At 37.3% G+C, this 18,356-nt stretch overlaps 1 protein-coding gene across 8 annotated transcripts in view; it reads left to right on the top strand.

The window, feature by feature from the left end:
* Positions 1-419: 419 nt before the first annotated feature.
* Positions 420-18,356, top strand: part of LOC137977676 (RIMS-binding protein 2-like) — a 49,557-nt gene continuing 31,620 nt past the window's right edge. For 6 of the 8 annotated variants that reach the window (XR_011117858.1, XM_068824971.1, XM_068824970.1 and 3 more), the window contains exons 1-5: positions 420-1,520; positions 3,336-3,434; positions 6,985-7,137; positions 8,234-8,419; positions 16,014-16,256. Coding sequence is in view for 7 of the 8 variants with exons in the window: in XM_068824971.1 (XP_068681072.1) it covers positions 672-1,520; positions 3,336-3,434; positions 6,985-7,137; positions 8,234-8,419; positions 16,014-16,256 (1,530 nt within the window). In the remaining variant the exon portion in view is untranslated. Of the gene's footprint in view, positions 1,521-3,335; positions 3,435-6,984; positions 7,138-8,233; positions 8,420-12,343; positions 12,588-16,013; positions 16,257-17,666; positions 17,761-18,356 lie in introns of those variants that run through there. The other 2 variants (XM_068824972.1, XM_068824973.1) reach the window with 2 other exon arrangements.

Genomic DNA, 18,356 nt, shown 5'->3' with positions numbered 1-18,356 from the left:
GTAAATAAAGTTTTAAGAGACAAGGATACTTTTAATATATCCCGAGAAGATATACGAAAGAAAAAGTGCAAAAAGAAAAAAGATTTTCTTTAATTAACTCTTTTACATTCTTAAGAAGATAATATATTTTAGTTTCTTCGTGATAAAAATGGTCGAGCCTAAATTCTTTAATGTCGTTGCCGAGACAATCATTTTCCCTGTCGAAAATTCATCCATAAGAACAATGAATGTGACAATGAATGAGTGGGCATGTTAAAAATAATTTTTGAACTGGTAAATTCTTCAAGTTTCTGTTTCTGATGAGTTGGTCCTATTTTGATCTGGCTTCCAAATATGGCAACTCTGGCCAAATATAGCACAGAGCGGCGTCACTCGTGTCGCGCACGCGAAGCCATTACGCATGCGCAAGCTTCGTTTACTCACAAACTCAACATGGATTCGAAATTTTTCTGTGTTTATTTGTGTGTTCATAACGTATTAGACATTTAAATCTTCCGCAATTTTACTTTACGCCGTTTTTTGCTGATGCAGACGCGCTAATGCGTTGTTTTGTCCGAATCATGCATGAGGACGCAATCCGTTTTCACCAGTTGGAAGTTTGTGAGGCTACAAGTTGCCAAAGTGATTTGTACCACGAAGTGAACTGAAGTGATTTGTGTGTTTTGCGGATCATGCCATCTTCCAGCATTCCTGTTCCAGATAGGGACGCAGGAACTTATGCATCTCCCCGCAAGAACAGCAGTGCGGAGGATTATCGAAGGCACAATGCAAAATTGAGGTCGGACTTGGAAGCCGAACGCGCAAAAATTCGGCAAGTTTTGCGGGACAAATCTGCAGAAATAAAGAGAATCCAAGAGAATTTCGACAGAGAGAAGCAGAAAACGATCGAGCTTACCTCGAAGCGACTAACGAACGAGCATGCAGCAGAAATTAAAAAAGTACGGGAAAATATAGCGAAGGAGAAAGATAACGAACTCCGGCAAGTTTTGAAGTTCAAAGAGGAGGAAGTGAAAACTTTGAAGCAGCAAGTTCTTGAGGAGAAGGAGAAGAACCGAAGTGCCGAAGAAGAGTTACGGAGGGTTTTAGCGGATAAGGGAAAAGAGGGCGAAGACCGATCAGAGATAGAGCGAAAATTGCGAAGCGAGATCGCCAGTTTGAAAGAACAAAAACATAAAGTGGACGAAATGTACCGAATTAAAGCAGCTGATGACAACGAAAAAGCCGAAATGATCCGCCGCCTAAGAGCGGAGCACGAGATCGAGCTTCAAAAGTTTATGAAGGACTCCAAGCGCGAATCTATCCAGAGTTTGCACCAGAGGAGACTCACTGAAAAAGCCCTGGAGGAAAAAGCGCACGAACTGGCGTTCAAGGATCACTTGGCGAAAAAACTTGAAGCCGAAAAAGGTGACCTGGAACGCCGCTTGTCGCATGGTGGCGATTTGGAAACTTTGCGGCGTTCAAATTTACACAGAATGGGTTCCTCTCTTGATTTTGACTCAAGTGAACGTTTGGATGAAAGCGTGAGTAGAATATGTTTAACGAAAATAACACAATAATAGCTGAAAAGGCGGTTTATATTATATTACTTTTTTTATTTTTATTGTATTACATCTCAGACTAGTGTAAATTGAAATGGCTTCCTGCTACTTCATATCGAAACAGTGAAAATTGATATGTTGTAAGTGTTCAAGTCTTGGAAACAATTTTCACGAAAGCGGGCCTATTTGTACAGATTTCGGAAATTGTTTATACCTCTTAGCTACCAGTTACGATATTGTTAGTACATTCTAGCTGATCTCCGTCAGCGAATTACAATATTGGTATATCCTGTGAATAGATTTTATCGTGAATTGGATTATGTCGATAAGCCGGCGTTTGAACCTAGAGGTATTGCGTGCACTGTTGTGTAAAATGAAGATAAAGCATTGATTAGCTCGGGCTCAGCTGTGGTTGAAAGATTTTAGAGTTTGGACCGAAGCCACAATATTTTACAGGTTCTTTTCTTTCAATGTGTTTTTACGAAACGATTCTCGCGCATAATTTCGACATCAATTTCGAATACACAAACGCATCGATGCTAATTTTAGTCAAAATAGTTTTGTTCAAAATTTGTTTTTTCATTTTGTACAGTTTAAGAATAAGAGGCTTTGGTGGACATTGAAAAACAGAGTTTTATTAAGTTGTTTCCATTTTGAGTTAGCTTTTATCCTGGATACTTAGAATGGGAAGCTTTTAGTGCCCTGTTCATAAAATACAAGACCTTTAACAATATAATTAGTTTAACATTTAATATAGTTAATTTGTTTTAAAAGCCACCAAGCACTATTTTACTGTGGAATGAAAAGGAACTATTTTATGTCAATTTCGCCTACAGTGAAATTATTATTTACTTGTAGAACACATTTTGGCAGAGCTTTTTTGTATTTGTGGGAATTATCGTTTTTGATTGGGACACTTTGTCTTCTCTTGCTGGGAATAAATTATTGCAATTTTTTAGAAACAGTTTGTGAATGGAAGAGAGCCATTTAGACTAATGAGGGTTGTTGGATTGCCCCAGAGATGGACAAACAGTGTCACAGTGCTCTTTGATGCATCATCCTCTGCTTGTTGATTGTTGTGTACCAACTCTTGTGTACAGAATATCTCCAATGGAGTAAAATTGTGCGTGATTTTTTTTTCAGGATTGCAAAAACAACTGCTAAAGCCAAAGAAAGTGCATCCCACAAAAATAAAATTTTAGTGCCATGTGGGTGATTAAGAAAAGTTAGGATTTATTTTTAACTCTGTAACCCAAAAGCTCTCCCAAAGCTCTCCCAATCAGCGAGTAAAATTGTCTGGCATTAGAGAGAGTAAAATCTCTCTCAGTTTCATGTGGGTAAGAAATAAGTACCAAATGTTAATTTTTGTTATTCAGTAACTTAATTAAAGAACTTCTTATCAACAAGATCTTTTCTGATTCAGCTAACTTAATGCTGAGTTTGTGTTAGCTTTGTTTCAGATTTATTCACCCGTATTATAATTATGATTTTTTAATGCCAAAAATGTAGTCAGTGGGGCAGAATTGAAATGTTGGTTGACTCAAAAATTAGATATGAGAAAACTGTTATAATTATGGCTTTTGAAGAACTGGAGATCGTTTCTGTCTGGAGATTTATTATAAGTGGCTGACAGTATTTTGTCAATAAATTAATGTGATCAAGAAGCCATATCAATGGTTTACTCATCCATACATGCTCTTGGCTAAGAAACAGAAACGAGAGTGGGCAAAAGATAAAATACGGCAGGCCAACCAGATCTTCACATTAATCAGTTTTTTCATGTAATTGCATTCACAGCCTTTGGCTAAAAAGGACAAAGAAAGAGAATTGAAAAAGAAAAATGCTGAGCTGCAGTCTAAGGTTGAAAACTTGGAAAAGAAGTGTGCAGTGCTAGAGGTCAGTCACACTCAGAAGGACTCTGATTATCTGTTTTAATACTCAACTACTATTACTAGTAATTTGCTTCGCGTCATAAGGCCACTCTGTTTCTGGCAGCCACCTCAACCTCATCCCTTGGGGCTTCCACACTGCCTTTTTCCATTTTGCCTCCACAGCTTTTTCAAAGTCCGCCTCATTCCCTCCTCCCTTCTGGTTGAGTGGTGGCGACTAGATGTTGAAAACTCGTCGCCAGCTGGTGAATCATGTTTTGTCTGATAACCCAGGTTAAACAGTAGACAACTTCTGTATTTGAATTGTTCTGTGATGAAGTCATTTGGAACTCATAGCTAGAACACGACTCACCTTTCTTTTCCCACTAAAGTGATGTCTAAATACTACAAGAAAATTTAAGTCCATCATTAGTTGTGGGTGCTGAAATCGTAGATTTAACCAAATTACCGAAAGGACCGCGTAGCTTGATATGAACCTGGAAGTCGCATAAAGAGTTTGAAATGTGTACATATATGGAACCTTCAAAAAGCAACCTGTACCCTTAACATAATGTTGGTTGGAGAACTTGCTCCCTCTGATAGAAAGCGGACACCCGAAAATGGACTACACAAACTAAGGGATAAATAAATGGAGATAAATATCAGTAGAAAAGTACTTTAAGAAACCAAGCTCCTCTGATTCTAGAGGCTACTGAAAACGGTGGGAGACTGGTATGAACATTGTGGTTGTGTGGGGGCCTAGGCCGAGCGATTGTAGTATTGCATTTACTCACGATAAAGGTAAGGTGCTTACACAAGCTGTAGGAGAATAAAGAACTATGTTTGAAGAGGTGAAAAGCAAGGATAAAGAACCCATGTTTGCCTTGCTATGGAAAACACGGACTTATAGCAGTCTGTGCTTTGCTCCATTTCAAATAATCGTAAAGAACACCATCACCAAACTAGAGACAAAAGCCGAGAACAACAGTGGCTTTCGAGGTCTTTCTCATGCTGTTTTTTTCTTGCTATTTTATTATTATGACTTTCCTTGCATGCAAAGTAACATTTAATCATGTTCTTATGATTGTCATTCTATTAAATAAGTTGGCAACGAAGATTTATGATCTGGCACCTGAGCAAAAAAGTGAATTTCGAGCCGTGCTGGTGTACGTCAACCCCGGGGCAGTTTCCTGTTCCATCTTCTCCATTCATCGCCAATGCTGTTTGCATTTGCCTTTTGTGACAGCTTTAAAATATACAACTGTACGTCTACAGTGTAAACTAGACCCACTGAAACAAATTTACACTACAGTATAATTATTACAATAGCACAAACTTTAACTTACCAGTTGCTGTGCCAACAAATTGCAGCATGGGATAACCAAAAATTTGCAAAATATTATGATACATGTATACTGTGTACATATTATAAAATAATTATTGTAATGTATACGCACTCTCATTGGTCAATAGCTGTGTTTAGATGAGAGTATGGAAACATGGCTGTGACATCACACAAATTTTGATTGGTTATATGGTCAGATGCACGTTTTGATTGGCTGGTAGGTATATGCGTGTGTATCAAGAAAATCTGTTTCAATCAAGAAGTTAAAAAAACCAGCATTTTCCTTCATTTGTTGAAATATCTTTGGGAAATATTTTATAAAAGCAATAGAGGACTTTTTTCCGTGTTTCCATAGCCTCATCTAAACACTTATGGGAGTTGAGAGAATTGTCTCAAATTCTCCCAACTCCCCCTCATGTTTAAATGAGGCTATTGCTTAATTATTATATACTCACTCAGTGATCGTTGTGTTTCAAGCAATCTGATTGGTCTGAGAAATCTGTCTCATAGTAAGGTAAAGGTAAAGTCTCTGTTACGAGCCTAGGAAGGCCCATCAGGCCGGCGCTTATCTCTGGTTTCCGTAGCATGAAGCGACTAGGCGTATTCATACTCCCCCATGGATGGAATGCTAGTCCATCGCAGGGTTACCCCCAGCATTACGGCGGTACCCATTGATACACCTGGGTGGAGAGAGGCACCGTGAGAGTAAAGTGTCTTGCCCAAGAACACAACACAATGTCCCCGGCCAGGCCCCGAACCCGGACCACTCGATCCGGAGTTGAGCGCACTAACCACGAGGCCACCGCGCCTCCCACCTGTGTCATAGTAATTAAGCAATATTCACTCCTTACGGAGTGAATAATAGCTATTTGTGATCCAAACAAATCAAAATAGCTGGCGTAAACTCGCCAGCATTTCTGAATTGGAAATAAATTGAGAATACAAGATGATGCTGTGCTACAGAATGCAAAAAGGGCCACAAAATTTGGCCTGAAAGTTTTCAAAGGTAAGAGAAGACTTCATACCAGTGTTTAACTTCATTTTCCCAAATAATTATTGCTGAAAATTAAACAATCTTAATGCCAACAATTTGCTTCATGTGGAGGAATTCTATGGATATTTTTAGGGCTGGTTTGCCCAGCAAAACAACATTAATATTTATTACTTTAATTGAGGAATTTTAAAAAAAGGCTTTAAGTTCTACATGGCTGCAAGCCTAGGAAACAAGATGGCTCATATTATAACAAGGCAACACTCACCTCAATTCTTGTGGATCCTTGACACCAGCTGCACTTTCAATTTCCATTCCAAATAAATTTCTAAAACTCTGATTGAACAGTGAAAATGACTTGTTGTAACATACATGTAAGCAGACTTTCGATTTAGATTGCTGATTTAAATGGCGTTAAATGACCATTTTGCTAGTTTGTGACGGGGATTTTAACGAAGGCTATAAGATTTGCAATGTTTGAATTTTTTGGTTGACAAAGTTTGTTGAAGAAGTTTGGAAGGAGGATGGATAAAAGTATCCACCCAGAAGTTTGTAATGGCTGAAATTTCGATGAAAATGATCAGGACTATTTTATAAAGGTCACAAGTGATCTTTATATAAAGATCACTAGCGACCGTTTTAAAGATCACTAGTGCTCTTTACAGAAACGTTTCAATTGAGAATAAGCGATAATTGTGTTGTTTGCATATTAAGCCCCGCACTCCCCTGGGACTGAAATCAAAACATGAGACAGTGTAATCTTCTTTACTCAGTCAGTCACAGCTGACAGAGTTGTTGATAGTATCACGTCCTAGCTAATAAGTCACACAACATGTCATGTTGCCTGCAGGCGTGCCAGCGGCTTTGTATATGTAAGTAGTTCATGCGCATGCACGTTTAACCTTTGTGAGTGTTTTGTCAGTTGGTCATTGTATTACATGATCAATTTGATATACGGTAAAACTGTTTGAGTTCCTTTGTTGTGCCGGTCGTTCCTTCCCTGTCTTTTCAGCATATTGGCGTGCGCATGGCAAATTCCATGAGTCCTGTCATGATGGCAAATTGCTTTATGTAGGGTTGATTGGGCCTGTGGAACCTTAAAGTTTGCTTTCATTCTGAGTGTCTGATTACTGTTACCAAATAGCAAAAGGAAAGATGTCATTATCATACTGTGGTTTTAGGGAAAGAAATCTTGCCTCAGTCTGAGAAAGCTGTGAAGAATATTAATTTTCTTTTTTGCAGAAAGAAACTTTAAAGAGTGGTAATGTTAAGGCAACATTTGTGGCTGAGGAAAAGATAAAGAAATTGAAAAAGAGAAATTCTGAACTAGTGTCCATTGCACGTCAACTTGAAGAAAAAGCAAAGAAACTTCAAGAAGAGAAAGTACAAGCCAAGGTATTTTGTTGCTTTTAGTTTAAGGACTGTTAATTGGGTGCCATATGTGAAGTTTTTCTGTTGCAGGACCAGTCTTGAACTGAAGTGAAGATGACAAAAACATGACTGGCTTCCATTGCATATTCCAGAATGGAAAAAAAAAATCCCTTTAAGATCTCTTTGAGCCTCTTAACTTAGCAAAGCTCTGGATCAGTTGACGTTGTCGTGCTAGCAAACAAATGCAGATATTCAACCATTTTGTAGTTCTACATGTATGCCTAGAGTGAAAACCAATTGAACAGTCAATGCAACAATGATGATGATGATGATGATAAATTGCAATTGCAATTGCAATTGTTGTAGGATCATTGGGAAGTATAATAACAAAAAACTTGGACAAGTGGCTGGGAAAGTTGAATGTCAAAATTAGTATTTCATTACTACAGATAACTACGTTACTGGGAACAGCGAGGATTTTGAGAATGGTGTTGGAGCTCTAGAGTAAGAAGAAAACTCTAAGGGACCTTTGGTTATCACAAAGATGATAATAATGATAATAATAATAATAATAATAATAATAATAATAATAATAATAATAATAATAATAATAATAACTGGCCGAAACGAGCCAGACTTTGTATTTTACTCTGTCTAACGCCAGACAATTTTACTCGTCAATGGGGAGTCCCTGGGAGTCAGTGGGTTAATATTATTATTATTACATGTATTATTAGCAGTAGTAGTAGTGGTAGTGGCACTACTACTACAACTACTACCACAATCACCACCACTTCTTGCAGGTAAATACATGTAATTATATGTAATAAGTGGGTGCAGTAATGGGGACATAGTTTTTGAGTGAATCTAGCTGTTGTTAACCCTTTCACTCCGGTGGGGTTCCCCATTGACAAGTAAAATCGTCTGGCGTTAGACAGAGTAAAATTATAAGTGTCACTCTTGGGAGTGAAAGGGTTAAGCAACTATAGCATAGTCTTTATTATGTAAAGGGCATGTAAAAGTTGTAGTTATTGGTCAACACCCTTGTCTTTGCCAAGGAAAAACACTGTAGAATTTTGGTAAGCAAGTCAACCTTAAATTTTGTTTATGGTCTTTCCAGAAATTAGCAGAAAACCACAATAATTCAACCAAAGATAATTCTAGTGTGGATCATGTCAAGAAGGTGTATGCAAGGCAGAGAGCAAAGGATCTTGCTGAACATGCAAAATCTTTGATGTCTAAAGAAAAAGAATTAGAAGACCTAAAGAAGCAGCTGTCATCACAACACAGCGATCAGCAGTTACCGGTTTGTAGTATAAGGATTATAGTTTGTGGTACTTTGAATTGTTGATTGATACTTTGAGGTGAAGACAATTATAATGCTACCCTCCAAGTCCAAGAGGTTCACATACATTGTAACCATCCGAGTTGAGTGACATGTGAAACACATGTACCGGTAGGTACCATGTTCAAACCAGAATTGGCTATCTTATCCATTTACTGTATTTTATCGACTAAGCCGAGCGATTTTTACACAAGTTTAGTCTGAATTGTCTTAAAATCCAAGGGGAAAAGAAGTACTCGCCTTATAGCCGAGAGCTTGACCAAACTGACAAAGATATCGGCTTTAAAAGAAAGATAAGTACCCGAGTATTTGCATACAAGCCGAGTGAAACACTAAGCCACAAAGGATGAGGTGTTAGTCATAAACTGTTAGTATGTGTTGGCTCCTAAAGGAGCCGTTTGTTTGGTGGTGTTCCAAAGCGGAAGGTCATGTTATGGCTCATCTTTGTCATTATCAGTGTCAAATTCTTCCTTCATCTCGTCTTCTTCTTCTTCTTCTTCTTCTTTGGCTGGACGGCATCTCGAACTGCATAGGAGTTTCATCCATATTGAAAATTCTGCTCAAGGAGTACCCGTGGCGATGACGAGCTGCTATTACAAACCGGTGGAACTCTACTATTTGCTCTTCGAGGCCATTCAGCAGACGCTGGGCAAGTGTGATCTTCGTTCGCAGTGTCATGGAATGGCACCATTTTCAGTTGACGTACCAGCCTACAGATGCTTTGAACTCAGGATCATTGCAGAATTCTTTCTCCTTTAACCGCAACATCAGTCCACTAACAGCAATTCCTAAGGCCCTGTTTACAAGCAGGGAGGGTAACCCAGAGTAGTAGTAGGGTTAGCCTAGCATGAGGGTCAAAGATAACCTGGGTTTACAAGCAAAATTTCACAGGTAGGGTTACCCTACCACGCGGGACAACTTTGCGTGCTTGGTAACCACCAACATCGCAAACACAATGGAAACCGCTAAAACGTTGTCCTTGATAGGCGAGTTGTCCCTAGCAGAGCGTTTACAAGGCAGCTAGGGTTACCCTAGTGCTAGGGTAACCCTCTTGTTAGGGTAATCCTAGCACTAGGGTTACCCTACCTGCTTGTAAACAGGGCCTTAAACGAGTAAAAATAATGTGAAATTAGCAATGTTTTGTCAGCCATAAAAAACTGACCAATAAGAATGTTCTGTTCCCACGACTGGGTAAACAATAAGATAATAATCTTGTCACATGGTACTCACCCAGACTTCTTTGATCAGAAAACCACTCCAACAAGCATTCATCCATCTCGGGGTACTTTGGAGTGTAGCGGCCCATAAGTTTTCGTTTGGCGGACAGTTTGATTTCTCTGTTTGAGAGGCTTGCTTCATCTTTCCTCCAGCGACAAACCATCGACTCACTGACGCCGTATTCCTGCACAATCTCAGAGTTGTTCAAAGTTTGAAAGCTTTTGGCATGATAACGGATTGAATGTGAACGAATATTGACACGGGCTTGTTAAACTGATTTCTGAACGCAGGATGTTTGACTTTTATTCACACAAACAGATCACATTAAATTCATCTTGACTGTGATTTGCTGCTGTCATCAATTGTATTACGGCACATAAGCATTCAATGTTTTCAGAGAGGTACAGTAAGCTGTCTCTAAATATTCATCACGTTTTTCTTTTCATTTCAATTGCCTGTAACTTTTAATATCTTTCCAGTATATAATGATTAATGGTTATTTTGATTAGGTCTGAAACTGTCAATGTTTGCACCAGTTCTGTGTCCCCCACCCTCTCTCCCTTCTAAAATTTTCATCAAAAGCCTTCCTGGTTAGACTTATTAATAAATAATTACGTCTAATTGGTAAGGATTGGAGCAAGGTTCCTTTGAAGGTGGTTGTATCTGAAGTACAATAGGTACTCTATGCAACTGAGGTAACCATGTGAGCAAGAACCACCATTTACCCGCCATGAAGTCAATAATCATTTATACCATTGATTTTGGTACCATGCAAGGTACAGAATAGCTTTATTAAAGTTTTTTTTAAACAAGGCAGTAATAATTGAAGATGTCATTACTGATGCAGCTCCTTTCCAGGGACATACTTTGCTTAGAATCTGCCCTAACTTTCTCTGAATGAGGCAGGTATAAAAGTTGGACCAGATAAACTCAGATCAACTCAGAATGCTCACCTCAGATTGACATAATATAAGAATTGATAAGGCCTCAAGAAATCACCTTTGCCCTAATCTTTTAATAAGCTAACCTTGGTGAAATTGGCTCAAACCTTGATTAGTTTTGGTTTACAAAACCGTTTTTCACTCATTCCGAGGTGAGCGATCAGAGTTGATCCGGTCCAACTTTTGTACCTGCCCGCTCGGAATGTGGTTGGATTTGAAGCTTACTGTTAATTCAGGGGATAGGCAAAGTCATTTTGATTGACCACTTCATGGTGTAGCCCCTTTCATTTTTCAACAAAAAAATGTACAAACAGAAGTACTCAAACTACCCTCAGCTGATGACAGTTTTTCGTTGTTGAGTGAAAGTTTTTTCAGAACTTAATTGCTTTTTATTGACACAAAATTCTCTTTGAGGATTTCTTGATAAGAGGATTTAAGATTTTGTGGCCTGCATTATGAACAAGAATCACAGGAACTTGACATGTACAATTTCTAATAATAGATACATGTACCTGTAATTGCATTAATTTGAGAATTATTCTCAAATTGGAATTGCCCTACTAGCTATTATAGGCTATGCATGTACCTATAATAATAATTCTTATTTTTACCATTTATTTATTTATTTATTTATTTATTTAAACAAAGCAAATACAATGGCAATACAAAAGACAACATAAGACTAACTAACAAATTACATACACACCAGTAAAAAACTTAGCCCATGATGCATTAATTAAATTGCTCTCCGTGATTCTTTTTTGTTGCAATACAGCAAAGAACGTCAATCTTGCTGCATGTACTTAAGAGCAAAGGAAAACCTACAAAGTCCAGGGTGCCGCTGCATAGACTTGCGGCAAAAATATGATGTTTGGCTGCTAATAAGGAAATAATTAAGTATATCCCAGTTTCTTGATTCATGGTGCCAACCATACAGTCAAAATAACGTTTTGCGATGAAACTAGACCTTACCTGGAAAAAAACCTCTCAGAGCAGAGTAGAGAACCAACTCAACTCACATATGACGCTGGATCTGGGAATCGAGCCTACCAGTAATTACAGACACAGAATAAGGTACACCATTCCTCTTTTCCCAGCTTTAAATGCTCATCGGGTCAAAAATAATTTTCACTCAAAATTTGTATCAAAATGTTCTCATGTAAAGTGTAATTTCTTGATCTGTCCCTTGTAAAAATGTATGACATACAAAGAAAGGTGAAATAATACACTGTACATGGTGTTAACAAACTTCTGCATGAGCTGGCAACACTCTATTTCTGGTCAATGTTTCTTAATAGTTTTTTTGTTGACTGAAAACTGTGCAAAAACAAAAATTAATATCGCTTGATTGCTGTGATATTGCATTGTTTGTACACATTTTTTTTGTAAAGTATGTACCATTCCCTGAGAGTGATAACTCGTTTGACATGAAAAGAATGGCGAGTTAACAACCTCACCTGGTAACTAATTTTAAAATAGTTCTGATGATCATAAATCACCATAGCAATGCCAGAGCAGTTAACAAATAGTAAAGTTGACAGATCATTTATAATCCTTCATTTGATACCAATTTAATATTGATATTACCCCCTCAGACTAATTTCCTTGGTTGGTGGATATTATGCTGTATTGGGTGATATTGTCCTAACCTGGTATGCAGAGCATGCCAAGAATACACTGTTAACAGGAAACGAGAGCTCTTGTCTCAATGAATTCCTCTTTGTGATCAAAGTAAAACTCTCTCTTCCCAATTGCATCGGCAATGGTAATTTCCCGTCGGAACTATTATAATGTCAAGGGTCATTAAAGTAGTTGGATCTGGTAAGCCAAATAGAATATATTCTTGTCATCCAAAGTGCAAGTGGTATGCAAATTGTGGTCAATGTTGTGACAAGAATTATTTAAGAAAAGGAAAGGACATGTTGAAACATCGTAAGAGACCCATTGAAAGTTCAGGAAATACCAAAAAGGTATCACAATAATTTTGTACTTAGTGTATGGTACATTGTGCGCATTTTGAACAACTTTTTGTCACTGGTTTGATAGATATCTACACTGTACAGTATAGATTTCATGCATAAGTTGATGAAGACTGTTTTCAAAACAGTGAATTGTTGATCTATATACATGTACTTTTGTGTCGTGGTCTCTTCTGTACTAATCATTTGCTTAAAGATACTATCTTGTTCGATCATGACAGATTTTATAAGAATGAGAACGAAATCTAACAAAATAAGAGTGTGGAAGATAGATTAGATGACATGCTCTGGTAACGGATTCATCAGGTAGGTACAAAAGTCGGACTGGATCAACTTGGATCAACTGGGATCGCTCACCCCCGATCAGCGTAAAAAAATGATAAGGTCTCAAGAAATTACCCTAGCCCTAACCTTTAAGCTCAAGTTGGTGAAATGGGTGCAAACATTGAATAGTTTTGGCCTAGAAAACCATTTTTCACTTGATCTGAGGTGGGCAATTCTAGCTGATCCAGTCCAACTTTTGTACCTGCCCAGATTAATAATTTCACTTTGGCTGTGTTGCTGCCAGTGTCTATCGTAACATCAACAAAAGGAATTCAGTTTCCAATCTCTAACATTGGGGGTGCCATTAGTTTGGAAGCTGAGAATCATGTAGTGTGATGCTTTAGTTGGTTTTGCCTGCCTTGTAGTTATGTATGTACGTGTATCCATCCAATTTTACAAACATCTTTTTGGTTTTGCACTGCATGCTATGTCACTGGGTTGTAAAAGTGTGTGCGTGAGTGTAAGTTCGTGGTAGCAAATAGGCCCGCAGGGCTTGCAGTAATCATGAAAATAAACAGGTCTGTGGGATGGGTGCTTGAATTTCAACAAATGAGCCCCAACATCAGCGTGAATTTGTGACGCTGATGAATAAGAAAGCAGCTTGTAATTTCCAAAACGATGGAATTACCTGGTGATAAATAACGTTGTCCAGAAGAGCGAATTTTTGACTTAGCAGAAGCAATGGTCAACCTGATTAGGTAGACTTTAGTGATCTTTGTGTTAAATTCAAACATTTTTATGTCATTTTTTATAACACTTGAAAGAAAAAAAGCAAACTAACAAAAACCCAGTGGACATCTTGCCCGCATTTTGTCACAGACATAATTATGTTTCTTGAGTTGTTAAATTGGTAACACGCAAGGTAACTTGATCACAGCTGGCCGCTGAAATTGATGTCACTTTCGATTTTGCTATTTACTTGTGCAGCCAAAAGTACAATAGACAAAATTTATGTAGTTTTCTTGTCACAAATTTTGTTGCTGATGGCAAATTATTTTTCTATTCTTGATTGACACGTACTAAAAACTTCCTTCTGCTCTTCCTAAAAACTCTGTATCAATAGTTATTTACTTTTGCATCAATAGTTGTTTAGTTCACCCTCTTGAGCAATAAAATAGATGAATTTTTGGTCCTACATGAATGTTTCTGACGGCAAGTCGTATATTTTGAGGTCTCCCATCCAGGTACTAACCCTGCTGGACAGGGAAAAAACTTTAGTGAACTTTTCTCGTGAAAAGCTGTCTCAGATGCTCAGAAAAGAAAGTTGAAGCAAACTTTGTCAGCCTCGAAGCCAATGTTTCCCAATTCCCTTTTATTTTCTTCAATCCTTCTGGGTTTAGTATTTCACTAGTGACTACATACTGTATCTTCTCAGGGAGCTATTTACCTAAGACATCTACATGTACAGTCGAACCTCGATTATCCGGACCTCAATTATCCGGATTTCTCGATTAACCGGACTTTTTCTCTGGTCCCAATTTTGTCATAAATATTTATTAGTCATGATCTAGATCCGAAGCCATATATATAGTTTTTTTAAAACTTCAGGGTTGAAAAGAGAAGTAAAGGCAAGTTTGTTTCGCTTTCAAAAAGAAAAATAAAGCAGCGCTCGCACATGTCGAATGAGTTGTGATTGGCTTAGAGTTGCTTTGTTGCTAAGTGAAATTTTACGCTCTATTGGCTCCTTTGGCAAACAAGCTACATACAGTACGTCACGAATGTTTATTCACAATCATCATGTCCTTGACGCATAAGCGATCCGTTCTTTCGATAAAAGATACACAGGATTTAATTTTGCAATTAGAAAAAGAAGAAAAAGGATATCCGCAAGAGCAAGGAAAAGATCATGACATTTGCCGACACATGTTCAAGTATTCACAACGGACAGTGAAGATGTAGACCATGTTGTTTTCCAAACAATTTGCAAATGTTTTGTTTCACGATGAAATGTCGCTTTCTTGTTGTAATCAGTTTTTGTTCCTCATTAATATTCATATTCTCGATTATCCGGACTATTTTGTCTTGTCCCAACGAGTCCGGATAATCAAGGTTCGACTGTACATGGATAGGACTATAGTGATTTACAATACCAAAACAATATTGTGTACTATTAGAGCTACATATCATACAGCAACAACAACTTGAATCTCCTGGAAAACAAAAAAATGCAGCTCACTTGACTGTTATGGAATAAAGCACTGTATCAAGTTACTGCACTACCACACATATGCAATGCTTGCCTTATATTTTTATTATAATAGCATTGTTAGAGAAGCCTGTTGGTGAAAAGGACAGTAAAAAAGAAAAAGAACAATGTTGACATCATTAATACTACATAATACATTAGCATACATGTATCTAGAAAAGCTCCTAAAAGACAGTCTCATGTAAAATGAGAAAGTGATATAATTTTAATAACTACCTTAATGGGAAGAGAATGTCTTTTAGGGGCTTCTCCACAGTCATATACTTTTAATTATGTCAACAGTGTTCTTTTTCTTTACCAACTGGCTTCTCTAACAGACCATGAATTGCATAATGTTAGCCAAGCTTGGCACCGTCAAAAATTATCGTCTCTGATTGATTTTAATGGGCATAATATCCATGCGTATATTGCCAATTATTTTGAAAAGGTGCCAATTAATTTAAAATATTGTAGTGTAAATGAAATGATTTTTATTTGATTACCTCAATCTCAAGAATTTTTAGAACATTTTTTGGCACATGTTATGCATGTTTGTCACCTTGCTAATTTTACCATCGTTAGTCATAATTTTTTATTATTATTTTTATACGTAACTGATGAAGGTCACTGAAGTGATCGAAACGTTTTAAAACTCAATGCTGCAATTTCGTTTTATATCATTCCTGATTACAACCACGGTATTAATAATTATATGTTTCAGTAGATCTTTTTGTAATAATGTAGCTGTTTTTTTCTGTTTTCCTCAATAGCTCATCACTGTTAGATGGTTCTTGTCAAGAATCATATTTGTCGATTGATTTTGAAGCAGAATCAGGAATTTACAGTTTATGACAGTCCTATGTTTAATACGTATTTTCCTGTTGCTTTCTTTTTCATGATTTAAACAGAAGGAAAAAGTTGAGGAACTGCAAACTATCATAAGACAGTCGGCCAAGGAAAGATTGTGGTTGGAGAGACAAATATCAAACATTGATGCCTCTCGCACTCCTAGTCCTCTTTTCTTGTCTGGAGATTTTGCCACAGAAGTTCAAAAAAAGACTGAGAAACTGGATGCCGTAGAAGCTGAGAACAAGAAATTAAAAGCATCAGTTGACCAACTGCAAAAGGCTGAAGCCGAGAGTGCAAAATTGGTAAGTACAGTAAGTTTTTCCAACTTAGCCTAAATAGGTTGGTACAGGTCTATTTAGTGGGATTTTAGGCTACTTATGTTCTTAAAGGGGCTAGGTCACAATTTTTGGCAATTTCAGCACTGATCGAATGGTCATAGAATTAACTAAAATATCAAAATACTGTAACTGTTCAAAACTATAGAAGATCTCTAACAAAATGTAGGGAAGCCAAGAAGGGACATGGATGGTCAAAACTGGAGAGGATTGAAACGGATTGAATTTGGGTAAATTTGAAAAACGTCGGCCCACCGTTTTTCAGAATTACGTCAGTCTATATTAAAATGTCATTTACAAAGCTGGAAAAGCATTCTCAGTTGTTATGTGGCCGTGATTTTGAAAATGAAAGACTCTTGCTCTGCCAATTTGACGTTTAGAGCTCATACTGTGTACAGTAATTAACAAAATTAAACAAAATTACCTAAAATAGTGTGACCTAGCCCCTTTAAATAGGTTCTTAATTTGATGGGGCAGCAGTGATCAGCAAACATAACTACTGTAGGGCATATGAGAGAGACACATGGATCTGTAATTGCATTGTGTAATCCACTATTGGCAAAGACATGATATGGTTTTCAGTTTAGTTCATTGTTTAAATCTTACTGGCTGAAACCTAGACTAACAGTTTTTTTTTCTGTATTTCATCTGTGCTTTCATTTTTGTAAAATAAGAACCTATTGAAAAATTTTGGTAAAATAAGTTCTTATGAAAAGGGGGTTTAAAATGAAAGTTGTAGCCTAACAGTTTCTTAAATTTTAGGTCCTTATATGCAGATTTTACTGTATTGCTTCTAATGTGTGCTATAATAATAATTTATTTTGTTTATTGGTTGGAGATGAATGGTTGGTGCAGTTACTGTAGTAAAAGCATTTTATTTTTGTTGAACTGGTGTTGTGGTTATCCCCCACAGAGCCCACCCTAGTGCCCAGCATGTGCACTCCAAAACTAACTCAGCTTTCCATCCATTTGAGGGAGAAGGCGGGGGAAGGAGGGGGGGGGGGGTTGGGACAAATGTCCAATAAAATCGTTTTGCATACCTTGCGGCAACTAAGTCTTGCTTTGATAGTGTTACACTGTAATTAATTATATGGAATCTTCAATACTTCTGGTGAGTTATGATTTACAAAAGCTCCACTGAGAGGTATGGAATGAATGGGAAAAAAAATGTTCTTAAAGAGTTGAAAAAGTGATCTTTTACCGTCAAAGTAAAATTCTAGGTCCTGTTTTATTTCTTTGTTTCTTTGATGTGGAAGTGATGAATTTGCTGTACGTGTAGGACACTGACCAGTGTTATCTGCATGATATTGCAATAAGATGGACTTTGGAATAATAATGAGAATTTTATTCAAGTGGCACATTCTTTGTCTGAGTTCTGAAGTTGATACTTTCAGCTAGTTATTTAGAGCGCTTTGAAAAGAGCCAATGGGCAAAAATGAATTCTTTTGGATATTCTGACCTATGCATGAAGGTAGCATTAACTCCTTTCATTGATGTCTGTGGCCTGTGTTGGTATGATGATTAGAAGGGGCTTGCAAATTTTGGTGATATGGCTTAACCTAGACACATCAATCTTCCTAATATCAATCACGTATCATTGTTTAAAGTAGTAAACAGCTTCTTTCAATGAAGACCTTCTTTTTTAATGGTGGTCAATCCTATTAAATTAGATTATTTTTTATTTGATGCACAAGTTTTCCCTTTATCTGAGAAGGAATTTGCACATCCTAACTTGTTTTGCATGACACCAAAGTTTGTTCTTAGTTTTAATATTACTAGTGTATTATGGTTTTTGGTTGTTGAGGAGGTCTAAAATGTGTTTTTGGTTACTTACAAACTGTACAAGAAGAATTAAATTTTATGGGATTTACAGTTAAAGGTATTATGTACCGTATTTACCTGTGTATAAGTCGATCCCATGTATAAGTCGACCCCCCATTTTGGATGGCAAAAAAAGCAATTTCTTAATTTCTTTGTTAAATGTTCATGGGACACTAATCTTGCATTCTTCAATTTCTGGAACTGTGGATTCACAAAAAATTAAGGGCCTCAAGCGCCTAATAGTTT

This window comes from Montipora foliosa, chromosome 11, assembly GCF_036669935.1.
Source record: "Montipora foliosa isolate CH-2021 chromosome 11, ASM3666993v2, whole genome shotgun sequence".
Classification (NCBI taxonomy): domain Eukaryota; kingdom Metazoa; phylum Cnidaria; class Anthozoa; order Scleractinia; family Acroporidae; genus Montipora; species Montipora foliosa.
This window is presented reverse-complemented; position numbering and strand designations above follow the sequence as displayed.